At 45.2% G+C, this 25484-nt stretch overlaps 1 protein-coding gene across 1 annotated transcript; it reads left to right on the top strand.

The window, feature by feature from the left end:
• The first annotated feature begins 459 nt into the window (after nt 1-459).
• LMAN2L (lectin, mannose binding 2 like) lies at nt 460-24395 on the top strand. Its single transcript, XM_068564497.1, has 8 exons — nt 460-657; nt 1870-1988; nt 4983-5100; nt 5913-5995; nt 18930-19091; nt 19184-19298; nt 22464-22583; nt 22916-24395. The coding sequence occupies exons 1-8, from the start codon at nt 471-473 to the stop codon at nt 23056-23058; spliced, it is 1047 nt and encodes a 348-aa protein (XP_068420598.1). The 5' UTR covers nt 460-470; the 3' UTR covers nt 23059-24395.
• Nucleotides 24396-25484: the final 1089 nt, after the last annotated feature.

Genomic DNA, 25484 nt, shown 5'->3' with positions numbered 1-25484 from the left:
ATAGTGCTCTTCAAGTCTTTTATAAATTTGATAATTTTCCTGATAATTTTCCAACTACTTGAGTTGTGAAGTTGTCTATTTCTCCCTTCAGTTCTATAGATCAGTTGATAGATCCGCACAGTCAGGAGGGTACTATGGCAGAGAGGCTAGATCGTTTGCGTGGAACTGGAAGAAACATTTTATCTCTTTAAATTTACTCTAGAATGCATGGACGAAATGGAAATCACTACGTATCCCAGCAGGCCTAGTGGCACTCAGGACAAATGCAAATAAGGGAATCCAGGCATTCGGCCGCGCCCCTTTCCTGAGTTGGCAAGGCAAACTGGTGCTCAAGCCAGCCAATCGGTGAAATGCTCACCTGCGGGGGCGGGGACTCGACGAGAGCCAATAGGACGTGAAGCAGGTGGTTCCATGGGCCAATGGCTTGGAGGACGGGGCGGGCTTTCGATGAAGGGAAGGCAGTGGGAAAGATGGCGGTGGCCTTGGAACCCTCTGGGTGGTGGCAGCGGTGGCGGCGGCGTTTGTCGGCTCGGGATGGGTCCAGGATGTTGCTCCTTCTCCTTTTGTTGGGGTCTGGGCAGGGGCCACGGCAAGTCAGGGCGGGTCAAACGTTCGAGTACTTGAAACGGGAGCACTCGCTATCGAAGCCCTACCAGGGTGAGGCGCCGGGGGCGAGGTGGTCGTGCATGGGGAGAGCTTCGGGACCTGAGCTTGTCCGTAGAGGCGGGGGCGGTGAAGGGCTTCATGGCCCCCACGATGCTGCCGGCTGTGGGTGGGGGCACCGGGGGCTCTCGCTGTGTTTGGGAGCCACGGGTACGAAGGGCAGGGGCCCGTTTACCCTCCTCCCACCCCGGAGTTAGCCCTGGAAGTTTCCAGCAGGTCGAAGCGGGCTCTCGGATGCCACTAGCGCCGGGCCTGGAGGAAGGGGCGCTTAGAGTTGGACAGGAGGAATGTGGGAAGGGGAGAGAACTGCGACCGATGGGAGTGATTGAGGGCCACTAGCAATGAGCCGGGCTCCGGATGGAGCTGTGGATGTGCTAGAAATAAAGCAGGCGGCAGAGCTAGGGTAGAACTTGGCCGGACTGAGAAGATAAAATTCTGCTGTCAGTTAAGACACGTGTTCTTCTCCAGTCCAGGAGCCCTATTGATGAAAGAGGCTGGTTAGCTTTGCTCTGTGTAGTGTTCGTAGGCCGCTAGGCACAGCTTATCAACCAGAAAATTTACATGGTTAGCTACAAAGAAGACCAAATCAGTGTAGATGGCTTAATTAACACAAGTCTGTTTCCCCACTGGAGGATATGGGGACGGCAAACAAACAAAATCACAAAGTGCAAGAGTATATACACTGCTGCTAAGGGTGATTATTTACTTAGCAGATGCATCCAGTGCCTTCTCGTTGCTAATACTGTGGGTTATACAGACACAAAGTTCTCACTCGCAAGGGGCTGATAGTCTGAGGTAAGGGGAAAAGTAGCTTCACGCTTGGATTGTTCAAAGAAAGAATGTGATTAAGCCACAGAGCCCCAAAGGGTCAAGCTCTTTTGGTGTAACTGGGGAAATTTTTTTATTTCATGGTGCTAAAATTTACTCACATACAAAATGGGGAAGAATGGATCTGAGCTATGGCTACTGTGGCATGGATAAAGTGACAGCTCTGATGTGCTCTGGGGTCTTCACCTGAGAAAGTCTTTGTGAAAGGAAACTGTAAAGATGGTAAGGAGTTGAGATGTAATGAGTGACAGAAGATGGGAGATCGAGTGACATGAAAGGGGAAAAAAAGGTGATGACACCAGCTTTCGGAGGGTCCATGATGGCTTTCCGAACGGGTTGGTGTTGAAGAGAATGAACTGATCTACTTCCTCTCCGTAGGTGTAGGCACAAGCAGTTCCTCCCTGTGGAATCTGATGGGCAATGCCATGGTGATGACCCAGTATATCCGCCTTACCCCAGATATGCAAAGTAAACAGGGTGCCCTGTGGAACCGGGTGGTAAGAATCTTTCTCCCTCCTGTGTTGCTGACCCAGAAAGTACTAAAAAGTTCACCAGTGGCATACTGACTTAATTTCACTGTCTATCCCACTATTCTGTCTTCTGTGGATATCAAGGATTTTCATTTCAGAGATTATCATGACCTTCATAATGAAATCAGATATTTAGGGAGATGCTCTGTTGCCCTAAGTATAGCAAATAATCAATTTTGATTCTATTTTCTGAAAATAGAAAAATAGCAGTCTTTAATTCCTGATTGACCTGATAGTGTTATTTTGGAGGTTAATAAGTTAACTCATGTTTAATTACTTTGCTTTATGAAATAGAAGACTGCTCTTTTAAATTTATCTCAAGCTTCATCCCAGTAACAACCCCCCCCCCTTGTTATTTCCCTTTGAGTCGAATTTTAAGTTTTATTTTCGTGTAAAAGCCACTTTGAGCCCTTGGTCATTTTATTTGTCCTTCTTCTCTGGGCCTTTTCTAGCTACATTGTCGTCCTTGAGGTATGGCGGCAAGAAGTGAATGCAGTATTCCTGGTGTGGCTGCACTGTGATTTTGTACAAGTGTAAGATGATGCTTTCTTTTCGGTTTCCAGGGCTCTTTCTAAATCCTTTATGACCACTTTTAGGAGTGACCTTGGCATCCTTTAACACTTTCTCATGGGTTCGCAGAAGCTAAGAACTTACTTGTACATGGCTTTTATCATTAGTTGTAGACAAGTGAATCTCAGAAAAGGAAACGATTTATTTCCCCTGTTCATTTTGTGTGGCAGAGAATTCTAAAGGAGCAGCGGGATGAGAAGTTTCTACGTGGAGCTGTTTGCACAAGCTGGCCCCTTATCCCAGATTGCAGTGCTGAACTCGGTCTTGGACAGAATGCAGGGCAGTGTGTTCTGGTAGAAGAGGTGAAGGGCTGGCAGTTGAAAGACTTGGGTTCTCAGTCTAGCTGTATCACAGACCCACTGTGAGCCCTGGCAGTTATTTATCCTCTCTCAGTTTGCAGTTTCTCCAGCTGTTAAATGAGCTTCATAATATCTGTTCTACTTGCCCACCAGGGTTATTGTGAGAATAAAATAAGGCAATAGACATGAAAAAGCTTTGGAAAGTTAAAATGGTTACAGAAATGTGCTGTTGTTTGTTACACCTCTGTTACAAGTTTCACTGATACAGGTCTATGGATTATAAATGATTGTGTCCAAGACTTTGCTGCTGTCTTGCTAGCTGTCTCTACGTAACCCTTTTATGTAGCAGTGATTCTAGTGTAGGATCTAGTTATCTTGCCCTTTTTCAGATTCTCTGATACCTGTATTTTTGGTATTTGACTCTCGGAATGAGCTGTGGCATTGTTTCTGAGTTATTTGAGTAGGATGGATTTGTTTGAGCAGTTCTCAAATTTGGCTGTCCACTGGAGTTGGTGGCTGGGTCCCACCCCCAGAGATTCTGAAATAATTGGAATGGGGTGCAGCTTAGACACTGGGATTTTTAAAAGCTCCCTAGGTGAATCTAATACGCAGCAAAGTTTGAGACCCACTGTTAGACATAGCCCTGAGCAAAACTGTATAGCATTGCGCTGCACAAGGCCAAGGATAAGTGGCAGACACCTCTTGGCTCAGTGTGAACTTCTCTGGCCCTACCCTCTTCCCAGGGGCATCATACCTACCCATTGGCTATGGGCAGCTTCCTGCTACTGAATTTCACTCTTGCTGTGAAATCTAAATGAAATAGCAGAAAGAGGAGAACCCCGAATGACAACACAGGGATTGGGCTCATCAGAGGAGGGAAAGCTATTGGAGATTTCAGGGTTGTTTGGTGAACTCAGGAGTATCCACACCCCTTTTATTTTTGACGACGTACTCCTAATACTAACACTTTTGGAAGATTTCCCAGAAATTAAAAATGAAAACTGAAAATAATCTAGCAGTATGTTGCTCAAGAGCCAGAACAATCTTTTTTTTTTTTTTTTTGGCCACGCCGCGAGGCTTGTGGGAACTTGGTTCCCTGACCAGGGATTGAACCCGGGCCCTCGGCAGCAAAAGTGCGGAGCCCTAACCACTGGACCGCCAGGGAATTCCCCAGAACAATCTATTTGGAGGGCCTTTGGCTGAACCCCACTGGTCTATCTGCTCTTCCTTCCCTTCTTTCTTCATGGTGAACTTTAACCAGGAGCCTCTGCAAAACAAATACCCACTCTGGTTTGAAAGTGGGTTGAAAGTGGTTGAAAGTTTTCAGCTATTTAGAACACTTAACCATCCACTTACCTGCTTCTCCATTTTTACAAGGTTTTGATACACAATTCAAAAGAAGAAAAACAAGAGTCTGTTTGGTAACCACCTCCTTAAATGTTTTTCCACCAGAGGCTGTCCCTGTGCTGGGGGTGGTGGTGTTCTCCTTTGGTGCATTTGTGCTCCTTGGCCGTGGGCCTGAGGTTGGTGGGGGCATAGCTTACCCCTTCTCAAGGGAACTCTGGGGTGCCCCTCAGCTTGGCATAGGGCCAAGTCTAGCCAATTAGAGTTGTTTATAGCATCTGCTAATTATTCCTGGAGACCTTTGCGGAATGACTTAGCTTATCTTTTTCTTTTGTAATGAATGGGGCTTTGACCCTTTTTGAAATCCAAGTTGCAGATGAGTGTTAATTAATCAGCCACCTCTGCTCTGTAGGCTGAGATCCTTTGCTGGGTGGATGTAGAATCACAGTGCTCTAACACGAAGTTCTCTTGTCTTTTCCAACTTTGGAGTGCTATCCTGTTTCTGTTGGGAGATGGTGAAGATAATGGGGAGGTTTATTCACTTTTCATATTAAATATCATATACAGTTGAATGGCTCAATCTGTTTAATTTTACCACACAAACACTTAGGAAGTCTTAGATCTCGGTTTTACCCCTTAGCCTCACGTCACCTGCGTTTGTGTTTTCCGAGTCTGTAGACTGTGCATGAGGGCCTGAGGGCTTCGCGTTTCATGTTCCTCATTGATTCTAGGGTCTTATTCACTTTAGCCATGTTTCCTGAGAGACTGGGAGTTGCAGGTGCACTTCAAAATCCACGGACAAGGGAAGAAGAACCTGCACGGGGACGGCTTGGCGATCTGGTACACGAAGGATCGGATGCAGCCAGGTACTGGGACCCTGGGTTGCTCTTGTGGGGTGTGTGACAGACCTGCTTTTTTGTGTGCCCTCTTTTTGAGAAGGGCGCGTCTCCACAGTGCCAGCGGTTTTCCCTCTCCCTTGACGTCTGTAGATAAAGACTGGCCTGTCTAGTCTCTAGAATGGGGTCTGAGTCCTAAAAGCAGCTGAACTTGACTCATCCCGGGGTGATTTCTTGCTAATTGGTAACTTCCGCTTTCCCTTTGAAACCTCCCGGCCCGCTGGCCGGAGGAAAGCACTGCCTGTCCCGAACACTGACATTGGGCACGCTGGTTTCTTCTGGGCATGGATAGTGCCCGATCTCAGAACTCCTGAGTCAGCAGAAAGGAGAAGAGGTATCTATTTTTCCTTGTTGTGCGGGAGCCATTGCTCCAAGTTATGGCAAAACTCAGCCTGATTTGACCTGATCTCTTCTGCAACAAGAAGTGGAAACTTGGGAATTCAGTTCTCTCAGGGGTGTAGTCGTCACCAAGCGTTTGTGAAGCAGAATTCTTTAGGGGCGCCTTAGCAACCAGTTTGGATCAGGGAGCAACTGGGGTGCTAAACAGGGTGGCGCTGGCCTTCTCTCTTTCCCCGCCTTTAATGACAAACAACTGCAGGTGCTTACTGGGTGCTTGTTACAGGCCGTGCCCTTCACTGGGTGCTTTTACAGCTGTTTCCTCATCTTAAGGAGAGGCTGGGGAGCCTTTTGAATTTCACTTTTTCCTCTATCATAGTGATGTATTATTCCTTTATCAACTCTTGGCTTTATTTCACTGTTCATCATCTGTTCTCTCTCTCTAGGGCCTGTGTTTGGAAACATGGACAAATTTGTGGGGCTGGGAGTATTTGTAGACACGTATCCCAATGAGGAGAAGCAGCAAGAGGTAATGGCAAGTGTCAGAGCTTAGGTCAGCTGCCCTGACGTCACAGCCCTTTGCCTTAGGAATGTTGTTGAAGAGGAAACAGAGGGGAAAGAAAGTGAGGGGTTCGGTTCTATTTTCTTCACCTGCTGAACTTCAAGAGTTAATGTCTATGTCAGGGTTTTTTCTAGATAGAGCTGTTTATGGTGCACGGTCTTGGGAATGGCTCTCGCGAATGGGGGCTTTTTCTTTAGTGTTAACAGTGTGCTGTCTTGTGCACGTTGGGAGCCCCTAGGCTTGAGCATGCGTGGCTGGTTGGTGCTGTGGCGCCTAGGCCAGCACAGAGCAAGCTGAATTTAGGTACCTCCACTCCCCTGACGTCCTGTATCACTGCTGAGCTCTCTTCTGCAGCTGCTCCCCCTTGCCAGCATCCTTTTCTTCTTCCTCTTCTCAGAGGACTGCACAGCAAGTCTCCTCTCCTCTAGGAAAGGCTGTAAAAAGAAATTGATGAAATCTCAGCATTTTGTTGAAACCCAGTATCTGGCTGTTGGCAGAAGCTTCTTTTTGTTAGCTGACCCTGAGTGTTCTTAAGTACTGTCTTATACTAGCAACAGGTCTGTGCTCGCTCTGTGCCTAATGGCCCTGAGAGCAGATGGTGGGAAGATGATTAGGACACGTTGTTGCTGGGTATCCTGTTGCTAAATAATACTTAGCAAGAAAGGCAGGATTAGGAATGGAGGCAGAACTTACTTTACTTTTTTCCCCAAAAGTTCCTTATGAAAAATTTCAAACTTATAAATAAATTGGATGAACAGATCATTGTATATACAACACCCAGATTCAACAGTTTTTCACATTCCCCACAGAGTTCTGCTTAGAGGAAGTGGAAAGTGAGACCTGAGTTAGGAGAGGAACCTTTGTTGTGGGTCAGTTATAGACTTGCTTCTCCACGTTGCCTCTGGGCTCTTCTTCCGTCCATCAGACCTCAAGCACTTTCAAAGTGCCAGGCCCTGGGAATTAGCGAGACCAGCACAGTCCTTGCACTTAGTAGCAGGGGTGCTGATGTAGTAGTGAGGGTGCTGATGGGGGTGCTCCAGGGGGGCTATAGGAAGACCCAGCAGGAGCATCTAACCTGGGGTGGGACGATGGTGGTGGGGACAGTGGTTGGAAAAGACTTCTTCCAGGAAGTGACATTGACGTTGAAATCTGCAGAATTAGGAACCAGTGCAGAGGGAAAAGCCATGTGTTAAGGTGATAAAGTTAGAGAAGGGAAAGTGGATGTGAGGGGGAAAAAGGGGGGTCAGGGAGAGATGAGGGTAGAAAGAAAAACAGGGCCCTCGGTCTCGCCATGTTCCAGGGCCGCCATTCACATTGCATTCTTTGCTGCTAACACTCTTCCCTCTGGAGCAAGCTAACTGGCCCGTGAGATTGAGCAGCGTCTCCTTGGGTGGTTGGTGGCTTGGCTCTTTAGACCGGCAGCAGAGCAACCTGAACGTAGGTGACTCGTCCTCACCGTGCACATTGTGGGGCGGGTTCTGAAGGGTGGTGTGTCTGTTGGGGAGTCTGGGTTTCTAAGTATTTTAAGGGGGTAAGTGCATTAAAGGATTTTAATGAGGGGAATGTCATGAGAAGGTTTGCAGTCCCGCTGAAGAGATAGTGGTGGTAGTTAGAAATACATCTGAATAAGAGGTGTGGGCTTCAGGGCTTGACTAGAGTTTTAAACGTGGCTCCCTGTTTCTCCCAGAAATAAATCGTTCAGACTCTTTTAGCTTCCATTTCTCCATCAGATGGGAGTAAGTCTGGTTGAGAGGGCAGATCTGATGGGCCTCATTTTGTAAGAAGAGTGGATGTTAATCAAAAAAATTAGTTTCAGATGGTAAAAACCAGGACTTCTTTTCTGCCTTACTCCCAGCTGCACTTGGAATTACCTGGAGAGCATTTAAAACTATTGATGTCCAGGCCCCAGGCTCAGAGAGCCTGATGCTGTTTGTCTTAGGTGCAATCTGGGCAACCTTACTTTTTCAAAGATCTCCAGGTGAGAGTCCCATACATAACCAGGATGAAGAACCCCTGGATCAACGTCAGGTCATTGTTTCCTTATTATTTATTAAACAAATTTATTTATTAAAACTAAATGTAAAAAGAACGAATAAAAGCAGTTTCTGTTTTTTAGTGGCTGTTATGTGCCAGGTACTTTACAGTTATTATTTTGATCCTCATCAAATCTCCTTATAGTCAATATTATTTTTCCCATTTTACCAATGCATAAATAGAAGACTGGAGAAGTGTCTTGTCTAAGGTGACAGCCAATATAAGGTGGAGCCAGATTTTGAACACTGGTCCATCTGATTCCACAGGCTGCACTTTTAATTATGGTGCTCTGCCACCTCCCATCCGTTTTTTCCTTATGCCAGGATGATTTCCTTGAGAACGGAGATATTCATTCTCGGAGTGATCTCCTCTGCAATTTCAGTTCTCAGAGCTTATGCTCAGTGCAGAGAGTGGAGAAAGTGTACTCCTCTATACATCCCAACGACCTGGTACTGTCTTAGAGGGTGAAGTCAAATGTGTTTTGTTAGCGGCCTGGTTTTCTTTGACATCATACTTGAAGGTGCCAGGCATTGTTCTAAGTGCTTTTACATGTCTTACCTATTTATCCTAACAACCCCTTGGGGTAGATATTATTATTATCCCTACATTATGGGTAAGATACTGAAGTACAGAAAGGTTAAAAAAAAACTCGTCAGTGACACCCAGGTAGTGGGTTTGACTCCAGAGACTGCAATCTCTTTATTTTGCTTTATTATTTTGAGCTCAGAAGGAGAGGGTGACAAATAGAGTACCCTTTGAAAATTTGGAAACGTCGTGTGTTGAAGGTGTGCTGGACGAGGAGGAGAAGGAGCAGGCAGGAAGGGCTGTGGAGCAATTCAGCAGCTCACTCAAGGCAGTGGTAAAATTGTCTCTCTGGTTTCTTGTTTCCTTGTCACCAGAGTGCCCTTGACCTCGTTGCTCAGTTCACTGTCTACCACATTTGTTTATGAGGAAATATTGGGAAAATACTAGCAACATTAATGCATCTGAGAAGGGGGTGAGGGAGTTTACGATTTAAGTTGTGTTTAGGCTTGGCTCCCTGAAATCAGGACACGTTGTTCAAAATCACATAACCTCAGTTCCCCCATGAGCAATATAAGAATTGTTGTTTAGGTAAGTCAAGAGCTTGTATTTGAAGAACAGGGTACCACCTGTGCCACAGTGAGATTGTCAGGCCATAAATGGCTGTTAAAATAATAGTTGAAGAAATAGAAAATCTGGATAGGTTGAATTGGTAATTTAAAAGTGACTCACAAAGAAAAGCTCAGGCCCAGATGGCCTCACTGGTAAATTCTACCAAACATAAGGTAGAATTAATACCAATTCTCAGACCCATATGAAAAATCAAAGGAGCAGATGCTAACCAATTCATTCTTTGAGGCCAGTATTATCCTGATACCAAAGCCGGATAAAGACATCACAAGAAATGGAAAGTACAGACCAATATCTCTTGTGAGTATAGATGTAAAAGTCATCAACAAAATACTAGTAAACCAAATCTAGCAACATATAAAAAGGAGTGTACACCATGTATAAATACACTGTATTTATGCTAGGAATTCACAATTGGTTTAATATCTGAGCATTAATATGATAGACCATATTAATAGAATAAAGGACAAAAACCATATAATCATATAAATAGATGTAGAAAAAGTATTTGACAAAATTAAATACCTTTTTATGATAATAAGAATACTTAACAAATTAGTAATCGAATTCCTGATAAAGGGCATTTATGAAAACCCTACAGCTAACATCATACTTAATTGTGAAAGACTGAATCCTTTCCCCCTAAGATCAGGAATAAGGCAAGACTATCTGCTCTTGCCTCTTCTATTCAACATTGTACTGGAGGTTCTAGTCAGGGCAGCTAGTCCAGATTGGGAAGGAAGAAGTAACGATTTCCCTTTGTAGATGATGTGATCTTATCTATAGAAAATCCTAATGAATTCACAAAAAGCTATTAGAACTAATGAATTCAGCAAGGGTACGGGATATAAGATCAACATACAAAAATCTATTGTGTGTTATATGCTTGCATTGAACAATCAGAAAATGAAAGTAAGAAAACAATTCCATTAACTATCGTCAAAAAGAATAAAATACTTAGAAATAAATTTAACCGAAAAACTTATACTCTGAAAACTATAAAGTATTGTTGAAAGAAACTGAAAAAGAGCTAAGTCAATGGAAAGACATCCCATGTCATGGATTGGAAAATTTTGTATCATTAAGATGGTGATACTCCCCACATTGACCTACAGATTTGAGGGAATCCCTATCTTTCAAAAGCCTAGCTGGCTTCTTTGCAGAAATTGACAAGCTGATTCTACAATCAGTATTGAAATTCAAGAGAACCAGAATAGCCTCCTCTTGATTAAAGAGGAGCAAAGTTGGAAGACTCACACTTCCTGTATTTAAAACTTACTATAAAGCTACAGTAATAAAGACAGTGTGGTACTGGCGTAAGGATAGACATATAGGTCAATGGAATAGAATTGAAGATCCACACATAAATCCTCACAATTATGAACAAGTGATTTTTGATAAAGGTGCCAAGTCCATTCAATAAGGAAAGAATCATCTTTTCACCAGATGGTGCTGAGACAACTGGATATCCATAGGCAGCATAATGAAGTGTTTCCCTACCTCACACCATACACAAATGTTAACCCAAAGTGGATCAAAAACTCAACGTGAATCACCAAAATTAAAAAGTTTTATACTTTGAAGGACACTATCAAGAAAGTGAAAAGACAACCCATGGAATAGGAGAAAATAAATGTGAATTGTATATCTGATAAGGGACTTGTAATAGTTCCTTATATATTCTAGGTACAACTCAGTAATTAAAAAGACGGCCCAAGTGAAAAATGGCCAAAGGATTTGAATAGATACTTCCCAAAGAAGAGATATAAATGGCCAATAAACACATGAAAAGATGCTCAACGTCATTAGCCATTAGGGGCATACAAATCAAAACCACAGTGAGAAAAAAAAGACCACAATGAGATGCCACTTTATATCCACTTGTCTGTCTAAAATAAAAGCAACAGATGATAACAAGTTTGGTAAAGATGTGGAGTAATTGGAACCTTCATACACTGCTGGTGGGGATGGAAAATGGTACAGTTGTTTTGGAAAACTATTCCATAGTTTTTCAAATGGGTAAATGTAGAGTTTATATGATCCAGCAGTTCCACTCCTAGGTATATACACCCAAGAGAAATAAAAACATGTCTACACAAAAAGTTACATGAATGTTCATAGCAGAATTATTCAGAATAGCCAAAAATGGATCCAACTCAAATGTCCATCAGCTGATGAATGGATAAACAAAATATATCTATACAATGGGATATCATTCAACATTAAAAGGAAATGAAGCATTGATACGTGCTTCAATGTGGATGACCTTTGGAAAGATGCTAAGCAAAAGAAGCAAGTCACAAAAGACCACATATTGTATAATCCCATATATAAAGAACGTTCAGAATAGGCAAATCTATAGAGACAAAGTAGATGAGTGGTTGCCAGGTGCTGAGGGTTGGGGGCTGGGGTGGGGAGAGTGCACAGGGTTTCTTTTGGGGGTGATGAAAGTGTTCTACAATTCATTGCAGTTATCATAATCTTACCTGTGAACATACTAAAACCCATTGGATTATAGATTTTTTTTTAATTAATTTATTTATTTTTGGCTGTGTTGGGTCTTCGTTTCTGTGCGAGGGCTTTCTCTAGTTGCGGCAAGCGGGGGCCACTTTTCATCGCGGTGTGCGGGGCTCTCACTATCGTGGCCTCTCTTGTTGCGGAGCACAGGCTCCAGACGCGCAGGCTCGGTAGTTGTGGCTCACGGGCCTAGTTGCTCCGCGGCATGTGGGATCCTCCCAGACCAGGGCTCGAACCCGTGTCCCCTGCATTGGCAGGCAGACTGTCAACCACTGTGCCACCAGGGAAGCCCCCGAATTATAGATTTTAAATAGGTGAATTGTGTGGTATGTGAGTTACATCTTGGCATTGCTAACTTTTTACAATGTTGATTAAAACACAACCTGATCATCTTTTCTTGGCACCAGGGAGTCATCAGCTGATGGTCATCCGTTTCTCAGGAGAACCCAGATGTTGGTGAAAAGTTGCAGAGAACTCAGTAGCAATCTTGGAGTAGGAATGTCTTCTCTCAGTTGAAATCAGAGTATGGTGGCAAGAGACCTTCCTGGAATGAGAGCCCAGAAGTGCAGCCCTTTGCAGCCTTGGCCCTCATTCTTCCCAGTGAGACCTTCGGGCCTCGCCCCTGGAGGCAGAAACAGCTGGTTGGAAAGTGGTGCGAGCAGCTCACTGCTCTTCTCAGATCAGGCCAGCTTGGAAGTCTAGTTTGAGGTGCTTCCCGTATTTTTTTAATGTCGTGATTGTTTTTCCTCTTTTGAAACTGGAAGAAAATTAACAATAATATGCCATTCCAATTGAAAAGCACATTCCCTCAAATCTTTATGTTGATGAAGACACTAATCCCTTTTGGTGTCTTTATTGTTGGTGGACAGAATTTTTACAGTATTAAAGGAACTCCATAACTTCCTAAATTCTCTTATTGTTATACTACTTGGATGTGACTTAGGTTTGTTTGTTTTTTTCTCAGTCCTTGGTGAGGCAGTGTTTTCTAAGAGACACTCCTTTGGAAACTAGGTCCAGCAAGCTCTCAGATGTGATTAGGCAGTGAGGCTGAGCTTCGTTGATGAGAACTAGTTTTCAGGGGAAGTAGAAATGTATGGCTTTCTGGTAGATTTGAATACAATAGGATTTTACATACAGTGTCAGGAGATTCATGGGTTCCCCACAGTAGAACTATAGACAAGATCTCCTATTCCATAGAGTTAACAAGAAGTATTCACATACTACCATAATGGTGGTTAGCAGTGAGATTAAGGTGTTGCGTCTTAGGCTGTGTTCTACATCTTGGCCCTTGTAATCTGGGTAGGTGGGTTATGAACTTCAGTGTTTGGGGCATACCTCGAGTTTAAGGTTTCCTGATTTTACAGTACTCTATTGAAGTCCCCACATTACATGGTTTGGGTTTTTTCTAGTTGGGGGCCACAACTAAGATAAATGGGATTAAAATCATTCTGTGAGTTTAAGAGTTCATGATAATTAATGTTCAAGTATGTGAAGCTCTTCCAGGCAGTCAGCTGGCCTGGAGGCTGCACTATTCCGTATCCTCCAGTTGAGGAGCTTTGAGACTTGGAGACAGAGTCACAGCCAGTCTAGTTTAGTAGAAGTTTGGGGGCTTATGGAGCAGGGGCCTTCTCGTGCTGCTTAATCTCACTGATGTTACCCATTCTAAGTAGGATGGGTATTGCTCAGTTAACCAGTCACCTCTTTCCAGATTCCTGCACAGAGGGTTAGTTGGATGAAGATTACTGTAGGACCAGCGACTTAGAAAGTTTTGAAAGTCTGGAAAGTGTCTGTCTGGGAAGTGGCAGTGAGTGTGTTCTGTTGGTGAGCCAAGGGGAAGGTCACAGGGAGGTGTGAAGGGAGGTGCTGTAGAAGAGGCATTTGTTTTGTTAATTCTTATTTTTATGTAAAAGCTCATTACAGAAAGATCAGAAAAGACAAACAAAAACAGAACTATACACACCTTTTTAAAAATGAAAACATTGCATCATATTTAACGTACTGTTTTTTTTAAACCTTTTTTTAATTTTGGAATTTTTTAGACATAGAAAAATTGAAAGTGTGGTAAATACTAGATTCAGATTAATCATTAAAATTTTTTAAATTTTGATATAATTTCAGACTTACAGATAACTTACAGGAATGCAAAGAATTCCAGAATGCTCTTCACCCAGATTTCCCAGAATGTTAATGTTTTAGTACATTGGCTTTGTCCTTTTCTTTTACGTGTATATGTGTATGTTTGTGCCTGTGCTCATGCACGCGCGTGTGTGTGTGTGTGTGTGTGTGTGTGTGTCTGACCTTATGCATATGTGTATATTTTTTTCTGAACTACTTAAGAGTAAATTGCCTTCATCATGTTTACTTAATCCTAAATTCTTCACTTGTTTTCCCTAAACACAGTGATAAAAATCAGGAACTTAACATTGATAACAATATTATTATCTAATCTATTGACCTTATTTGATTTCACCAGTTGTCCCCACTGTGTCTTTTATAGCAAAAGAAAACCCCAGATCCTATGTTGCATTCAGTTGTCATATCTCTCCTTTCCTTTAATTTGGAGCCATTTTCCAGTATTTCTTTGTGTCTCAGGGCATATTAGAGACTTAGGTTTTTTGTTTGTTGGTTTGCTGGTTTTGGTTGTAGCTAAGTATATAGCAACCATTGTTCCATACTGATTGATCTTGAGAGCAGTGTGGCATAGTGATTGAGCCAGGGCTCTGAGGCCAGACTACCTGGTTTCAAACCCTGCTTTCACTACTTAATACCTGCGTTATCTTAAACAAGTTTTCTTAACTGTGAAATGCAGATACCAGTACTACCTCTTAGGGTTGTGGGAATTAAATGAACGCATATGTGTACATTACTGAGTACAGTGGCTGGCACAGAGTAAGCTCTCAAAAAACGCTAGCTATCCATATTCACACCAATAAGTGACATTCCCAGGGACGTTTTATCGACATCTTGGCAGTAGCTGCTGTGGCTCTGTGCTCTCCCTCTCCCCTCCCACCCTCCTTTTTTTCACATCTAGGTTCCAGGGAGCAAACTTGGCCAGCTTCCTCAACCGCACTGGGGTTTAGGTTGGTAAACCTGCTTTAAGAGAGTGGCTCCTAGATGCTGGTTCATAGACTCATATTGGTTGGTTACAGAGTTTCACTGGTTTAAGAATAGGAATGGTGAAGTGACTTTTTATAAATGCGAAATGTTTTGTTAATTAGTTATTTATTATAAAATTATATAGTTCTTTCTTTTTTTGGTTTAAAATGTTCTTTTTAAAAATGATGTTTATTATAGATGGTTGTCCTGTCATTCATTATTATATTTTAATATATTTAGTAGGCAAAAAAAAAAAAAAAAAAAAGCAAGAAAAGGCAAACCTATTAATCCCAAAAATATGTTTAGAGATTTTAGTGGTCCATGACAGCCAGTGGTCTGGGAATTACTGCTCTAAAAGACATATGTTTGGCTTTGTGTCTATATATGAACACCTGTGAACAATATATCTAAAAATTCATTAATTTGGTCATTGGTTGAATGAACATTTATTGACTCCCTTCTGAATACCAGACACTGTACTAAATGCTTTACATATTTCATTTCATCTTCATAATTAACCCTGTGAGCTGTGTATTATTCTCCCTGCTTACAGTGAGGAAATAGAATCTCAGAGAGATTACACAGGTGTTAGTGGTGTAACTGCATTTAGAACCCAGGTCTCCCTGATTACAGAGCGCCGTGTGTGCTCTTTTTTACACCTAGTGGTTTGCAGCCTGTGTGCTTTGCGCCTGTGGAATTTTAGCATAGGATCCACACAACCACAAGTTCATGAGTCTCTTTTCAATCAAGTTATGCTGAAGATGCGATACCGTGTGGAGGGCCTTGTAGTACAAAAAGTTGAAGACATCTCCCCACCTTTCCGACATCAACCATTTGGACAATAGGTGGGAGTTCCTAATTTTTGATGACTCTTAAATTAGGAATGAAACTACCACCTTTGCCGGAGTCAGGGTGATTCTTCTGCCTTTGGTTTTGGCTATATATAGGCTGCTTTCCAAGGAAAGAAAATTAGCTGCTGTGTCAAATGAGTGGGTACCCAAGGAACCCTTCAAGAACTCCTGACTGGGCATAGAAGTTAAGATGACATTTAAAGACATCGTTAATGTGAGGTGTAAAGTGGAAGGCCAAGTCAGGAGTTGCTGAAGTAGACAGATTCCAGCTCCAAAGCTGTGGGACTCTGTCTAGGGCAGTATTTCTTAACTTTGGCTGCACATCCCAGTCGTCTGTGGTGCCTCTTAAAAAATACATAGTCCCGTGCCCCATTCTAGACCTACTGAGCGAGGCTCTTTGACTGCGGGACCCACGTGTACGTGCAGTTGAAAAGCTCCCCCAGGTCATCCTGAGGCCCAGCTTGCCTCTGGCTGATACTGGATGATTGGCTGCTTCACCAGCCTTGGGAAGAGTAAGGCCCCCTTAGGTTAAGGATCGCTGTCCTAGGCACTCCCTTGAAAGTTACAACGTCAACGTCTGATCACAGGTGCTGGGGTTGATGAATGAAGCAAGCCTTGGGATCACCAGAGCTCACGAGGGCATTTTCAATCCCTTCTTTCCCTAATTGTTCACTGAAGTTACGGGCTTTCTTGTCAGAAGCCCATCTCTGTAAACTGCTGATAACATACTCACGATTCCCTTGTCCTGAATGATAGTTGTAGAAGAGTAGTTTTCCAGCAGTTTAATCATCCTCTGATTCATTTCATACCTTTCTGTAGTCCTGTACATATGCCACCAGTGGCACAAGAGAAGAGCAGCTGCTCTGAGGCTCACCCCAGACCCTTGCTGTGGCCTGTAGGGGGCTGGTGTGAGCTGGCTGCCTCCTCAGCTCACACCAGCCCCTTCTTCACTGGCTGGGTTGAAGACACCCCTGTCATCTTCCAGTCCTTGAATATGCTAACCTCATGCTTCTTGTGCCCTCAGATTTTTTGGTGGATTCCCTCTAACTACTTGGGTCTCAGCTCAAATGTTGTCTCCTCAGAGAGATGTTTCCTCATCAGTCTCTATTGTGTTACCTATTTTATTTTTATCATAGCATTTATCAGTCTCAGATGGTTTTATTTACTTACTTATTGTTTGTCCCCTCCACTTTAATGTCAGCTCCATGAGAGCAGAGAGCAGTCTGCCTATCTTGTTTGCCATTGAGCTCCTAGCATCTGGGACTGTGCCTGGCTCGTAATAGGTGCCCACTAAGTATTAGCGGGCAGGAACGCTTTGGGTTCTACACCTTTGCCCACACTTCCTGTAGGGCAGGGCCGAGCTGAGCTTGTACAGGTATCTCTTGTTGCTAGTAGCTTAGAACTGTAGCAGTTTTCTGGAGCGAAGCTAAACATGCTTGAACCTTGTGATTTTTCTAAGTCTGTCCTGCTGCAACGTTCCCACAGAGCTTTTTCTTGCCCACATGTTGTCGGTTAGAATAACTGGAAATATATGTCCATAAGGCTCAATTACAGAGTAAATGATCCCTTTGGATTAGAGTTAATTTGATAGCCTCTCAAGTGGTGGGATTTTTGTCTTCTGGGCAAGAGCTATATCCTGAGATCCTGGGCACTAAAGGACATCTTGAATTTGGAAGAATTTAGCCCTATTTATCACTCCTGTCTCTCCCCTTGCTAAAGAAATACTGTAGTCTGGGTACAGACCAACTCATGGCCTGACTTTTGGACTGTCAGAGACATAAGTGAGGCCTGCTTGGAGAGTGTGATACTGTGTGTTTTATAAAGTTTCAGAGAGTTTCAGGACCCCATGTGGGTTAGAGGGGTCTTCCTAGTGGACCCCTTTGAGAATCTCATGATAGCAGCAGACCCTCTCCTTAGAAAGTGTACAAACACCTGTGCATATAGTTTTGCCTGTAATCTTGAGGGGTATGAGGACTTGCGAAATGCCTTCCACAGACCCTAAAATTCTGTTTGGGGATTTAGATTGGTTTGCTCATCCACCACAGCTGGGTCATAGCTCTTCCATGGCTGTTTCTTTCTGACTTGGTCTCCTGTCTTCTGTGCCCTCTCTTGTTTTTATAATAACCTGCTGGACCCCCTCAGGCCCAGAAGAGGCGATATTCTCCCGGAGTCCAGGTACTCAGTTCTTGACCCACCATGGCCATCCCGTACTCCCTATGTGTCCATCCAACATTTGCTACTGTTTAGAATCCGTGTGGCTGTTGTCTCAGGAGTCACCAGTCTCTGATTTCGACTGCATCTTCACCTTGCATGTTGATTGTTTAGGACAATGAGGGATTCACCAAAGAAGTGGCATGTCTCATGTTTCCTGTCCTTTCATCCCCCTGCCTCTCTGCACTGCCTTAGCACTGGGCTTGTTCTGGAATGGTTAGCTCAGCATTTCTAGGGAAGAATTTGCTCCACGAGCCTATTGGAGAGAGAGGGCCTCTGAAGTAGGTGGGAAAATGGGTGGCATATGGGGAAACTTTCAGTGGGAGAACCTTGCCCTGAGTATTAGTGGGAGAAGTTATGTGTGGTGAAGCTTAAATGGGCTGGATGGTCTTTTGACTAAGAATAGTCATCTGTGGCTGGACAACACCACCTTGCAGCCTGGTTCTGGCACTGCCCTTTCTGAGTCCTAATCCATTTAGCATCATATGCTTATAGAATTTTAGGATTTGAAAGGTGCTATCCTGAATGGAAAGATTTCCCTGATTGAACAGGTATTTTCGGAATACCTCTGTGTGCAAAATACTTGCCCTGGGGGGGAAGGGATGGAGCTAAGGTGGACACATGCAGAGAGGCATAATAAATGATTTTTCTCTTCAAGAAGTTGACATGGCAATTACACACACACACACACACACACGAAGAAAAACAACAGTCTTGGGTAGACTGTAACTGCCAAATGGCGATCTTTGGGAGGACTCCAGTCAGACTCCAGAGTGTCAGAGGGGCCATTTCAGACCCACCCAGATGGGTGCAAGGAGGATTCCTGAAGGCAGGTAGAGAGGTCAGTCACTTCTGGGCCATGTCCCTCGAGTGACCATCTCAGTGTGGGTTCTCGGGGGCTGCTAGTGATGAGACAGAGTGGTTGTCTGGTCTGCTGTGAGGAGCTCAGCTTTATGTGCAGAATTCCTGATGCTGTTTGCACAGGTGTTCCTGAGAGTACTTCCTCACCGTTCTCTGCTTTTCCTTCCCTGCTTTCCCAGCGGGTTTTCCCCTACATCTCAGCCATGGTGAACAATGGCTCCCTCAGCTATGATCACGAGCGGGACGGGCGGCCTACAGAGCTGGGGGGCTGTACGGCCATTGTCCGCAATCTCCATTATGACACCTTCCTTGTGATTCGCTATGTCAAGAGGCATTTGACGGTGAGTCCCTGTTCTGGACCTGTTGGCGATATGGGCTGTCTCGCTCCCGCTTCCGTGGCCTGGCCCTGATTTATCTCTTCTTTTTATTCTAGATAATGATGGACATCGATGGCAAGCATGAGTGGAGGGACTGCATAGAGGTGCCCGGTGTCCGCCTGCCCCGGGGCTACTACTTCGGCACCTCCTCCATCACTGGGGATCTCTCAGGTACTCACACGTGTGCTCCTTACTTGCCCTGACTGAGGTCACATCTCAATAGGCAGCCTGGGTGAGGCTCCTCAGAGGGGAGAGCCAGCCAGGCAGAGCTCTGGCAAACAAGTGCCCTGCGAGCGCTTATCTTCCTGCATTCTCGTGTCCAGATCCCCTAAAAGCCCAGGCTGGGGGTTATCTAGCACGGTTGTCTTCGGGAGATGTTTGGTGCTAATGGAAGGCAGTGTTTGCCTCTACATCAAGCCAGCTCTTCCAGCCTGTGTTTTGAGTTCTGTGCTTTCCTATTTCTTGTGCCTCTTTTTATAGTCAGGTTCCTGTCCTTTCACCTAATGTGCTTAGTTCCCTTTCTCTTAACAAAGCTTTTCCTTGACTCTGCCCTCCCTCTTCGGACCCCCAGACTCTCCTTTGTGCTCAGACTTTTGGATGTGTTGTGTGTGCAGATGCTTGTGTTTCCAAGACATCCACCTCTGTAAATTTACCACCATGGTAAATGCTGCACTCAGGCCTGTGTCCCTGCCGTGCTATTAGCAGAAGTATTTTTGTAAAAGCTCCTTCTGCTTCTTTGCTGTTCTGTGTGCTTGCTGTTTGTCCTCTCTTCAGCTTGTTTGACCAATTAGTCTGAAACCCCTGCCTTCCTTGACTTATGTGGCGTTAGCAGTACCGGGCTCTTCTACTGTTCTCTCTCCTCTGGATTTTCTTCCTACTTGTTTCCGATGAGAAGCTTCTTTTATGTGCTTATTCTCTCCCTTGGCTTTAGCATCAATCATAACGTCTTTTCAGAAGAGGTAAAGAATTAAACTTTTGGTTCTTTTGATATAATGTATTATGAATGAAGCTAGGAAGAAGTAGAACTTTCTTCTGGCAAGAAAGAAAGGCAAATACCCATCTGAAATGGGCAGCATCCGCTCAGTTTCAGCCATTGTTGCCGATAGAAAATGTGGGCTCAATGAGGCCATGTCTTCTAGTTTTTCAAGAGAAGCTGGAAATCTGGATTTTTTTAATGAAATCCGATTTTGTACATCCTAGCAACTAATTTTTAAAAAAAAATCAACCTTATTGAGATATGCTTTCCACATAACAGAAGTATATAGTGTGAAGAGTTTTGACAAATATTTACATATATGTAACCACCATCCCAGTCAAGATACAGAATGTTTCCATCAGGGAAAAGTTCTCTTGTGCCCCTTTGCAGCCTTCCTCCCTTACCTTGCCTCCAGACAATCATTGATCTGCTTTCTGTCACTTATAAGAGATTAGTTTTGGCAGCTAGTTCTAAATACTGTGCAGGTAGGCCAGAGCTGTGGGACATCTTACCTTGGCACAGGTAAGGGGAGGCACAGGCTGGAGATCTTTGCTATGGAATCTTGTTATGCGACTCAAGTTGAAAGCGGTATCCCTGTCCACAAGTTTCCTTTGAGCTTGCAGGCTTCTGGGACCTGCTCAGTTAACCTCCTGTTGTACTTGTCAGTGGGAAGTTGTTCCCAACTGTTGGAAATGGCCAAAGAGAATAATTTTTTGTTTATCCTAAGGAGTCCTTTGTTCTAAGTTCTTGGTGATAATGCCTAGGTTAGTACATCCATGTTCTCCACCTGTAGGATACCCCTAAATACAAATTGCGTCTTTCTATTAAGGCCTTTCTTGTTAACATCTTAACTTGTTTTGCTGTGGATTATTGGAAATGCTGAGAAAGGACACATCACAGCGTCCCAGCCTTCGATGCCCCTCCATTGTGAGGAGGATCACTGTGGCTCTTTATCCTGTCCCATGGTTTAATCTCAGTCCTGGCAGAGAAAACATTTTGTCTAATTGAAGGTAAATCCAGTTTTTTTACCTGGGGGTCTGCTAAAGATTCTAAGAGTCCAAGCAGCTGTAAATGCCATCCTGATAATAGAGATGGCAAGAAATCCAGTCTGCAATAACCAACCTAGTAGCAATGAGCACCCCTAGCACTCATATTTGTGGTCTCTTTATACGAATACCAATGCCAAGAGGAACAAGAGCTTCTTGGGGATTTGGCTAATGCCAGGTCTAAGGTAGGAAATACAGGCTGAAAACTTCCTAGAAAAGCAAGGAAGATATCAAAAACTTCTGGGTTCGTGTAAAAGGACTTGGGAGCCAACTTCAGTAGGCTCCCACTGGATAACATTGGGTTGGGTTGAGCATCAGTAAGAGATACAACTTCAGTGTATTGAGACACGTCAAGCATGTTTGACTGTCTGAATTTATAATGTTACTTTAAAAAAGGAGAGAAAAAATTGAGTCCCTAACTTCTTCATCCTTCTCTGGTAATTAATAGTGAGATTCAGGGTCACAGTTACTGCAAGGAATTAGGCACAGTCCAGAAGGGAAGTGTGTTCCAGGCCAATAGCTGTGCCCTGCTCATGGCCCATGAAACAGCTGCTGGGAGGCCCTCTCCTGTCTTGCTTGTGTGTGTTGTCCGTGTTAAAGGGAAGCTGTGGGGCTGCTGTGTCTCCTTTCACTAGAAGGTTTTACGTGTGATGGGGGGTTAGTTCTTGTATCATCTCTAAATTTTATTTTATTTTTATTTATTTATTTTTTATAACATTGACTTTCCTTTTATATATATATATTTATTTATTTATGGCTGTGTCGGGTCTTAGTTGTGGCTCGTGGGATCTTCATTGCGGCATGCGGGATCTTTCGTTGTGGCGCGCGGGCTTCTCTCTCTCTAGTTGTGGCGTGCGGGTTTTCTCTCTAGTTGTGCACGGGCTCCAGGATGTGTGAGCCCTGCAGTTGTGGCCCCGCAGCTCCAGAGCACGTGGGCTCTGTAGTTTGCAGCACGCCGGCTCTCTACTTGAGGCGTGTGGGCTTAGTTGCCCCGAGGCACGTGGGATCGTAGTTCCCCGACCAGGGATCGAACTCGCATCCCCTGCATTGGAAGGCGGATTCTTTACCACTGGACCACCAGGGAAGTCCCTCTCTAAATTTTAAAATTATATAGGTAATGCATGCTTGTTGATAAAAACTATAAATACAGGATAATGTAGAATATTCCCTGTTCTTTGTCCTTATTTTTAGATGAGAAACAGAAGTTTCAGTTATTTTTTTTCAGGTCACTGTTTGTTAGCTGTGGATTAGAAGCTTGAACCAAGACACTCTTTTCAGGGTGGCTTGAGTAATCCTTGTTCTCTTTTTCTTTAGACAACCATGACGTCATTTCCCTGAAGTTGTTTGAGCTGACGGTGGAGAGAACCCCAGAAGAGGAGAAGCTGCATCGAGATGTGTTCCTGCCCTCGGTGGACAACATGAAACTGCCCGAGAGTGAGCACGGGGGATCCTGGGGAAAGGCCCCATGGCCAGTGAGGAGGTTGAGGGCTGTGGGGGTCTGGGGTGACATGCAGTACAGCTGGCGGGGCTGCCTCTTTTCGGGGTTCTTCTCCGAAGCACTTGGAGCACTTGCCCCTGCTTTCTCACTTGTCTCCGTGTTACAGATGATGAGCAGACTGTGGGCTGTTTAGGTTTTAAATTGCGGCATCCGGAAAGGGAGAGTCTGAGCTCTAGCTCCCAGAAATGGGGACTTGATAGCTTGTTGGTTGGTCCTTCCCACTGGGCGGGCTCCCTCATTCTGACTTGCTTCTCTCTTGCTTCCTTAGTGACAGCCCCGCTGCCGCCCCTGAGTGGCCTGGCCCTCTTTCTCATCGTCTTTTTCTCTTTGGTGTTTTCCGTATTTGCCATTGTCATTGGGCTCATACTCTACAACAAATGGCAGGATCAGAGCCGAAAGCGCTTCTACTGAGCCCTCCTGCGACCACGACCTCTGTGACTGTCACCCAGGAGTATGGGAGGAGCAGGCACCAGCCTGAGCACATAGCCAGGCGGGTCTTCTCTCGTCTCCAGCAGCTGGTCAGGGACTCGGTTCTGTCACTGGAGCTTTGAGTGCAGGGACGCTGCGTTCCCATGGCCACCCATGAGGATGTCTAACTCTGGATCAGGAAGCCCACCCCCCCGGGCAACGCTGCTGTGATGTGCCTTTCCCCACAGTCCTGCCACTTGGGAGCGAAGAGGGATGGAGAGAACATAGGCTGTCATGATGCCAAAACCACTGGAAAGAGTTTCATAGCCCAGGCTGCCTTGTTGTTGGGCTCAGAGGACCCTCGTACTTCATTCTTAAATCTGCAAAGACTAGAAAACTGATAACTCCTCATACCTTCCAGCCATCCATCCACTGGTTTTTGCTTTTTGTCTAAGCCTCTCTCCACCTGAGGAGCTTTCCTTGGAAATCTGGATGGAAACTTCTTCCCTGCCTCGCCTTCCTCTCCCTCCATTCATTGTCCTCTGCAGATGCAACCTGAGCTGGAAAAGACACCTGGCTGCCTCTCTATTGGGGCCTGGGGCTGCAGAACAAACTTGAGTTTCACTGACCCTCATTAGGTGGCCGTAGGGAGGGGGCATTCTGCTGGGGCTCACTGCTCTAGCCTTTGTTCCTGCGGGTGGATCTTGGTTCTGTTGGTGTGTTCATGACCCTCGCAATTAGGTCCCTTTAGGCCCTCAGCCAGTTTTGGCTGAAAGCTGGTGTGCAGGTCAAGAGAAGCTTGGGAGACGTCACGGATGCAGTGGGACTAACTGTGAAACTGACTGCTCCACGTTTTGACACCGAAAGCAACATCTGTCACATGATCTGACCACGTGGAGATGTTTCTGGACTCTGGAGCCTGCTTAGCTGCATGTTTTGTGTTCATCATAATTTTTGGAATCCTACTTAGAGTGTTCAAAATGTAAGGAAACTTTCTTCTTATAGCCTGAGCTTGGATACTCCCCATAGAGGAAACCTGGCTTCTCCTTCTTAACGGACAAGGAATGGTTGTTGTAAATCTGGAAGCAGTGACCCCCGTCATCTGTGCCTGGAAGAGTTCACTGTCATTTGAGCAGCCAAGCCTGAGTGTCCTCCTCTGTGGGTCAGCCCTGATTCCACTGCCTTACCTGATGCGGGGTCACGTGCTGCTCACCTGTCTGCCCTGTGATTCCATTGCTAACAGGCCGGAGGCTCCCTGGAGGGCTTGGACTCTGAGCTCTCCTAGCCCTGTGCTCTGTAGCCTGAGGGAAAGTCTCAACATGGCTGAAACCAAACATGAACTCCTGAGTGGCCTTCCTTTTACGGGTGGGTTTGGCTGAGCCTTAAGCCATCCACCCTTGCCCCGCCTTCTGGGTTGGGAAAGCCCGCTGCTCAGCCCTGAAGGAAAGGAGGGTTACCTTGTCTGGCTGTGGGTTTCTGTTGTCTCCAGCTTTCTTGTATCCTTCCCACAGGCGGTAGTGCTCTCGTGCAGGTGGGATGACAGTGGGACCCTCCTGACCTCCCCCCACGGCAGAGCGGCTCCAGAGTGCCAGAGGGTCAGCTGGGGCCCCGGGCTTGGCTTTCGGACCAGTTGGAACTGAGAAAGCAAGTGGCTGTTCTGTGTTTTTGAGTTCCGGGGGAGATTGGCTAGACCCCTGTAGTGGGAGGACGCCGGTGGGCTCGTGAGCTGGCCCGGGCAGGGGTGCAGGAGGGGCAGCTCAGCGTGGAGATCGTCACACTTGTGGCTTTTGTGTGATTCTAGCTCATGAGGTCCTTGAGGCTCTGTGAAGAGGGCGGGGAAGACGTGAAATGCAGTCCCCCCGACCCGGGCCGGCCTCAGAGCAGTGTGTGGTGCAAGGGAACAATCTGACTAGCGTGGTAGGTTCTGCCCTGGCTCTTCCCTTTTGTTCTAGAAACACATGCTTCCCATCGTGAGTGGGGCCGAAGGTCGATCTGGGCGCTGGAGTCCCAGCCGTGTCCCAGAGGAGGGGGCCAGCTGGTCACGTGAGGGGTGAGAGCGGCGGCCTCGGCCGGCTGCTTACCCCGCATGAACCACCTTTCCTCACAGATGCCCTTCCTTGCCTTCTTTTTTCCTGTGACGTCAGGGCCTCTTAGAGTGGAAGAGTCCCTGGAGACTCGAGGAGGTGCGTAAGGGTGACATCATTCCCCATCCTTGTGAGTCTTGTCTGAGAGCCTGGCGTTTTCAGCCTTTCGTGGTGTTGTCAACCCCTTCAAATTACAGGGTGGCTCCGTTACAAAAGTTGTTTATTTCAGTGGAAAATTACAGCTCTGCCCTTCTTGTTGGAAGTGGCCTGAACAGAATGGTCAGAATATCCCTAGTCCCCGGAAACAAGGAACTGGTAGGAAGCCCAAGGGTAGTGCTGTGGATG

This window comes from Eschrichtius robustus, chromosome 15, assembly GCF_028021215.1.
Source record: "Eschrichtius robustus isolate mEscRob2 chromosome 15, mEscRob2.pri, whole genome shotgun sequence".
In the NCBI taxonomy this organism is placed as follows: domain Eukaryota; kingdom Metazoa; phylum Chordata; class Mammalia; order Artiodactyla; family Eschrichtiidae; genus Eschrichtius; species Eschrichtius robustus.
The sequence above is the reverse complement of the archived record's forward strand: the minus strand, read 5'-3'. Positions and strand labels throughout refer to the sequence as shown.

What these genes read in the sequence shown, in the direction of transcription:
- LMAN2L (XM_068564497.1), top strand. Translation starts at nt 471, where the DNA reads ATGGCGGTGGCCTTGGAACCCTCTGGGTGGTGGCAGCGGTGGCGGCGG. An exon ending in GAAGGATCGGATGCAGCCAG is followed by an intron (nt 5,101 to 5,912) that starts GTACTGGGACCC and finishes CTCTCTCTCTAG; the next exon opens with GGCCTGTGTTTGGAAACATG. An exon ending in CAACATGAAACTGCCCGAGA is followed by an intron (nt 22,584 to 22,915) that starts GTGAGCACGGGG and finishes TTGCTTCCTTAG; the next exon opens with TGACAGCCCCGCTGCCGCCC.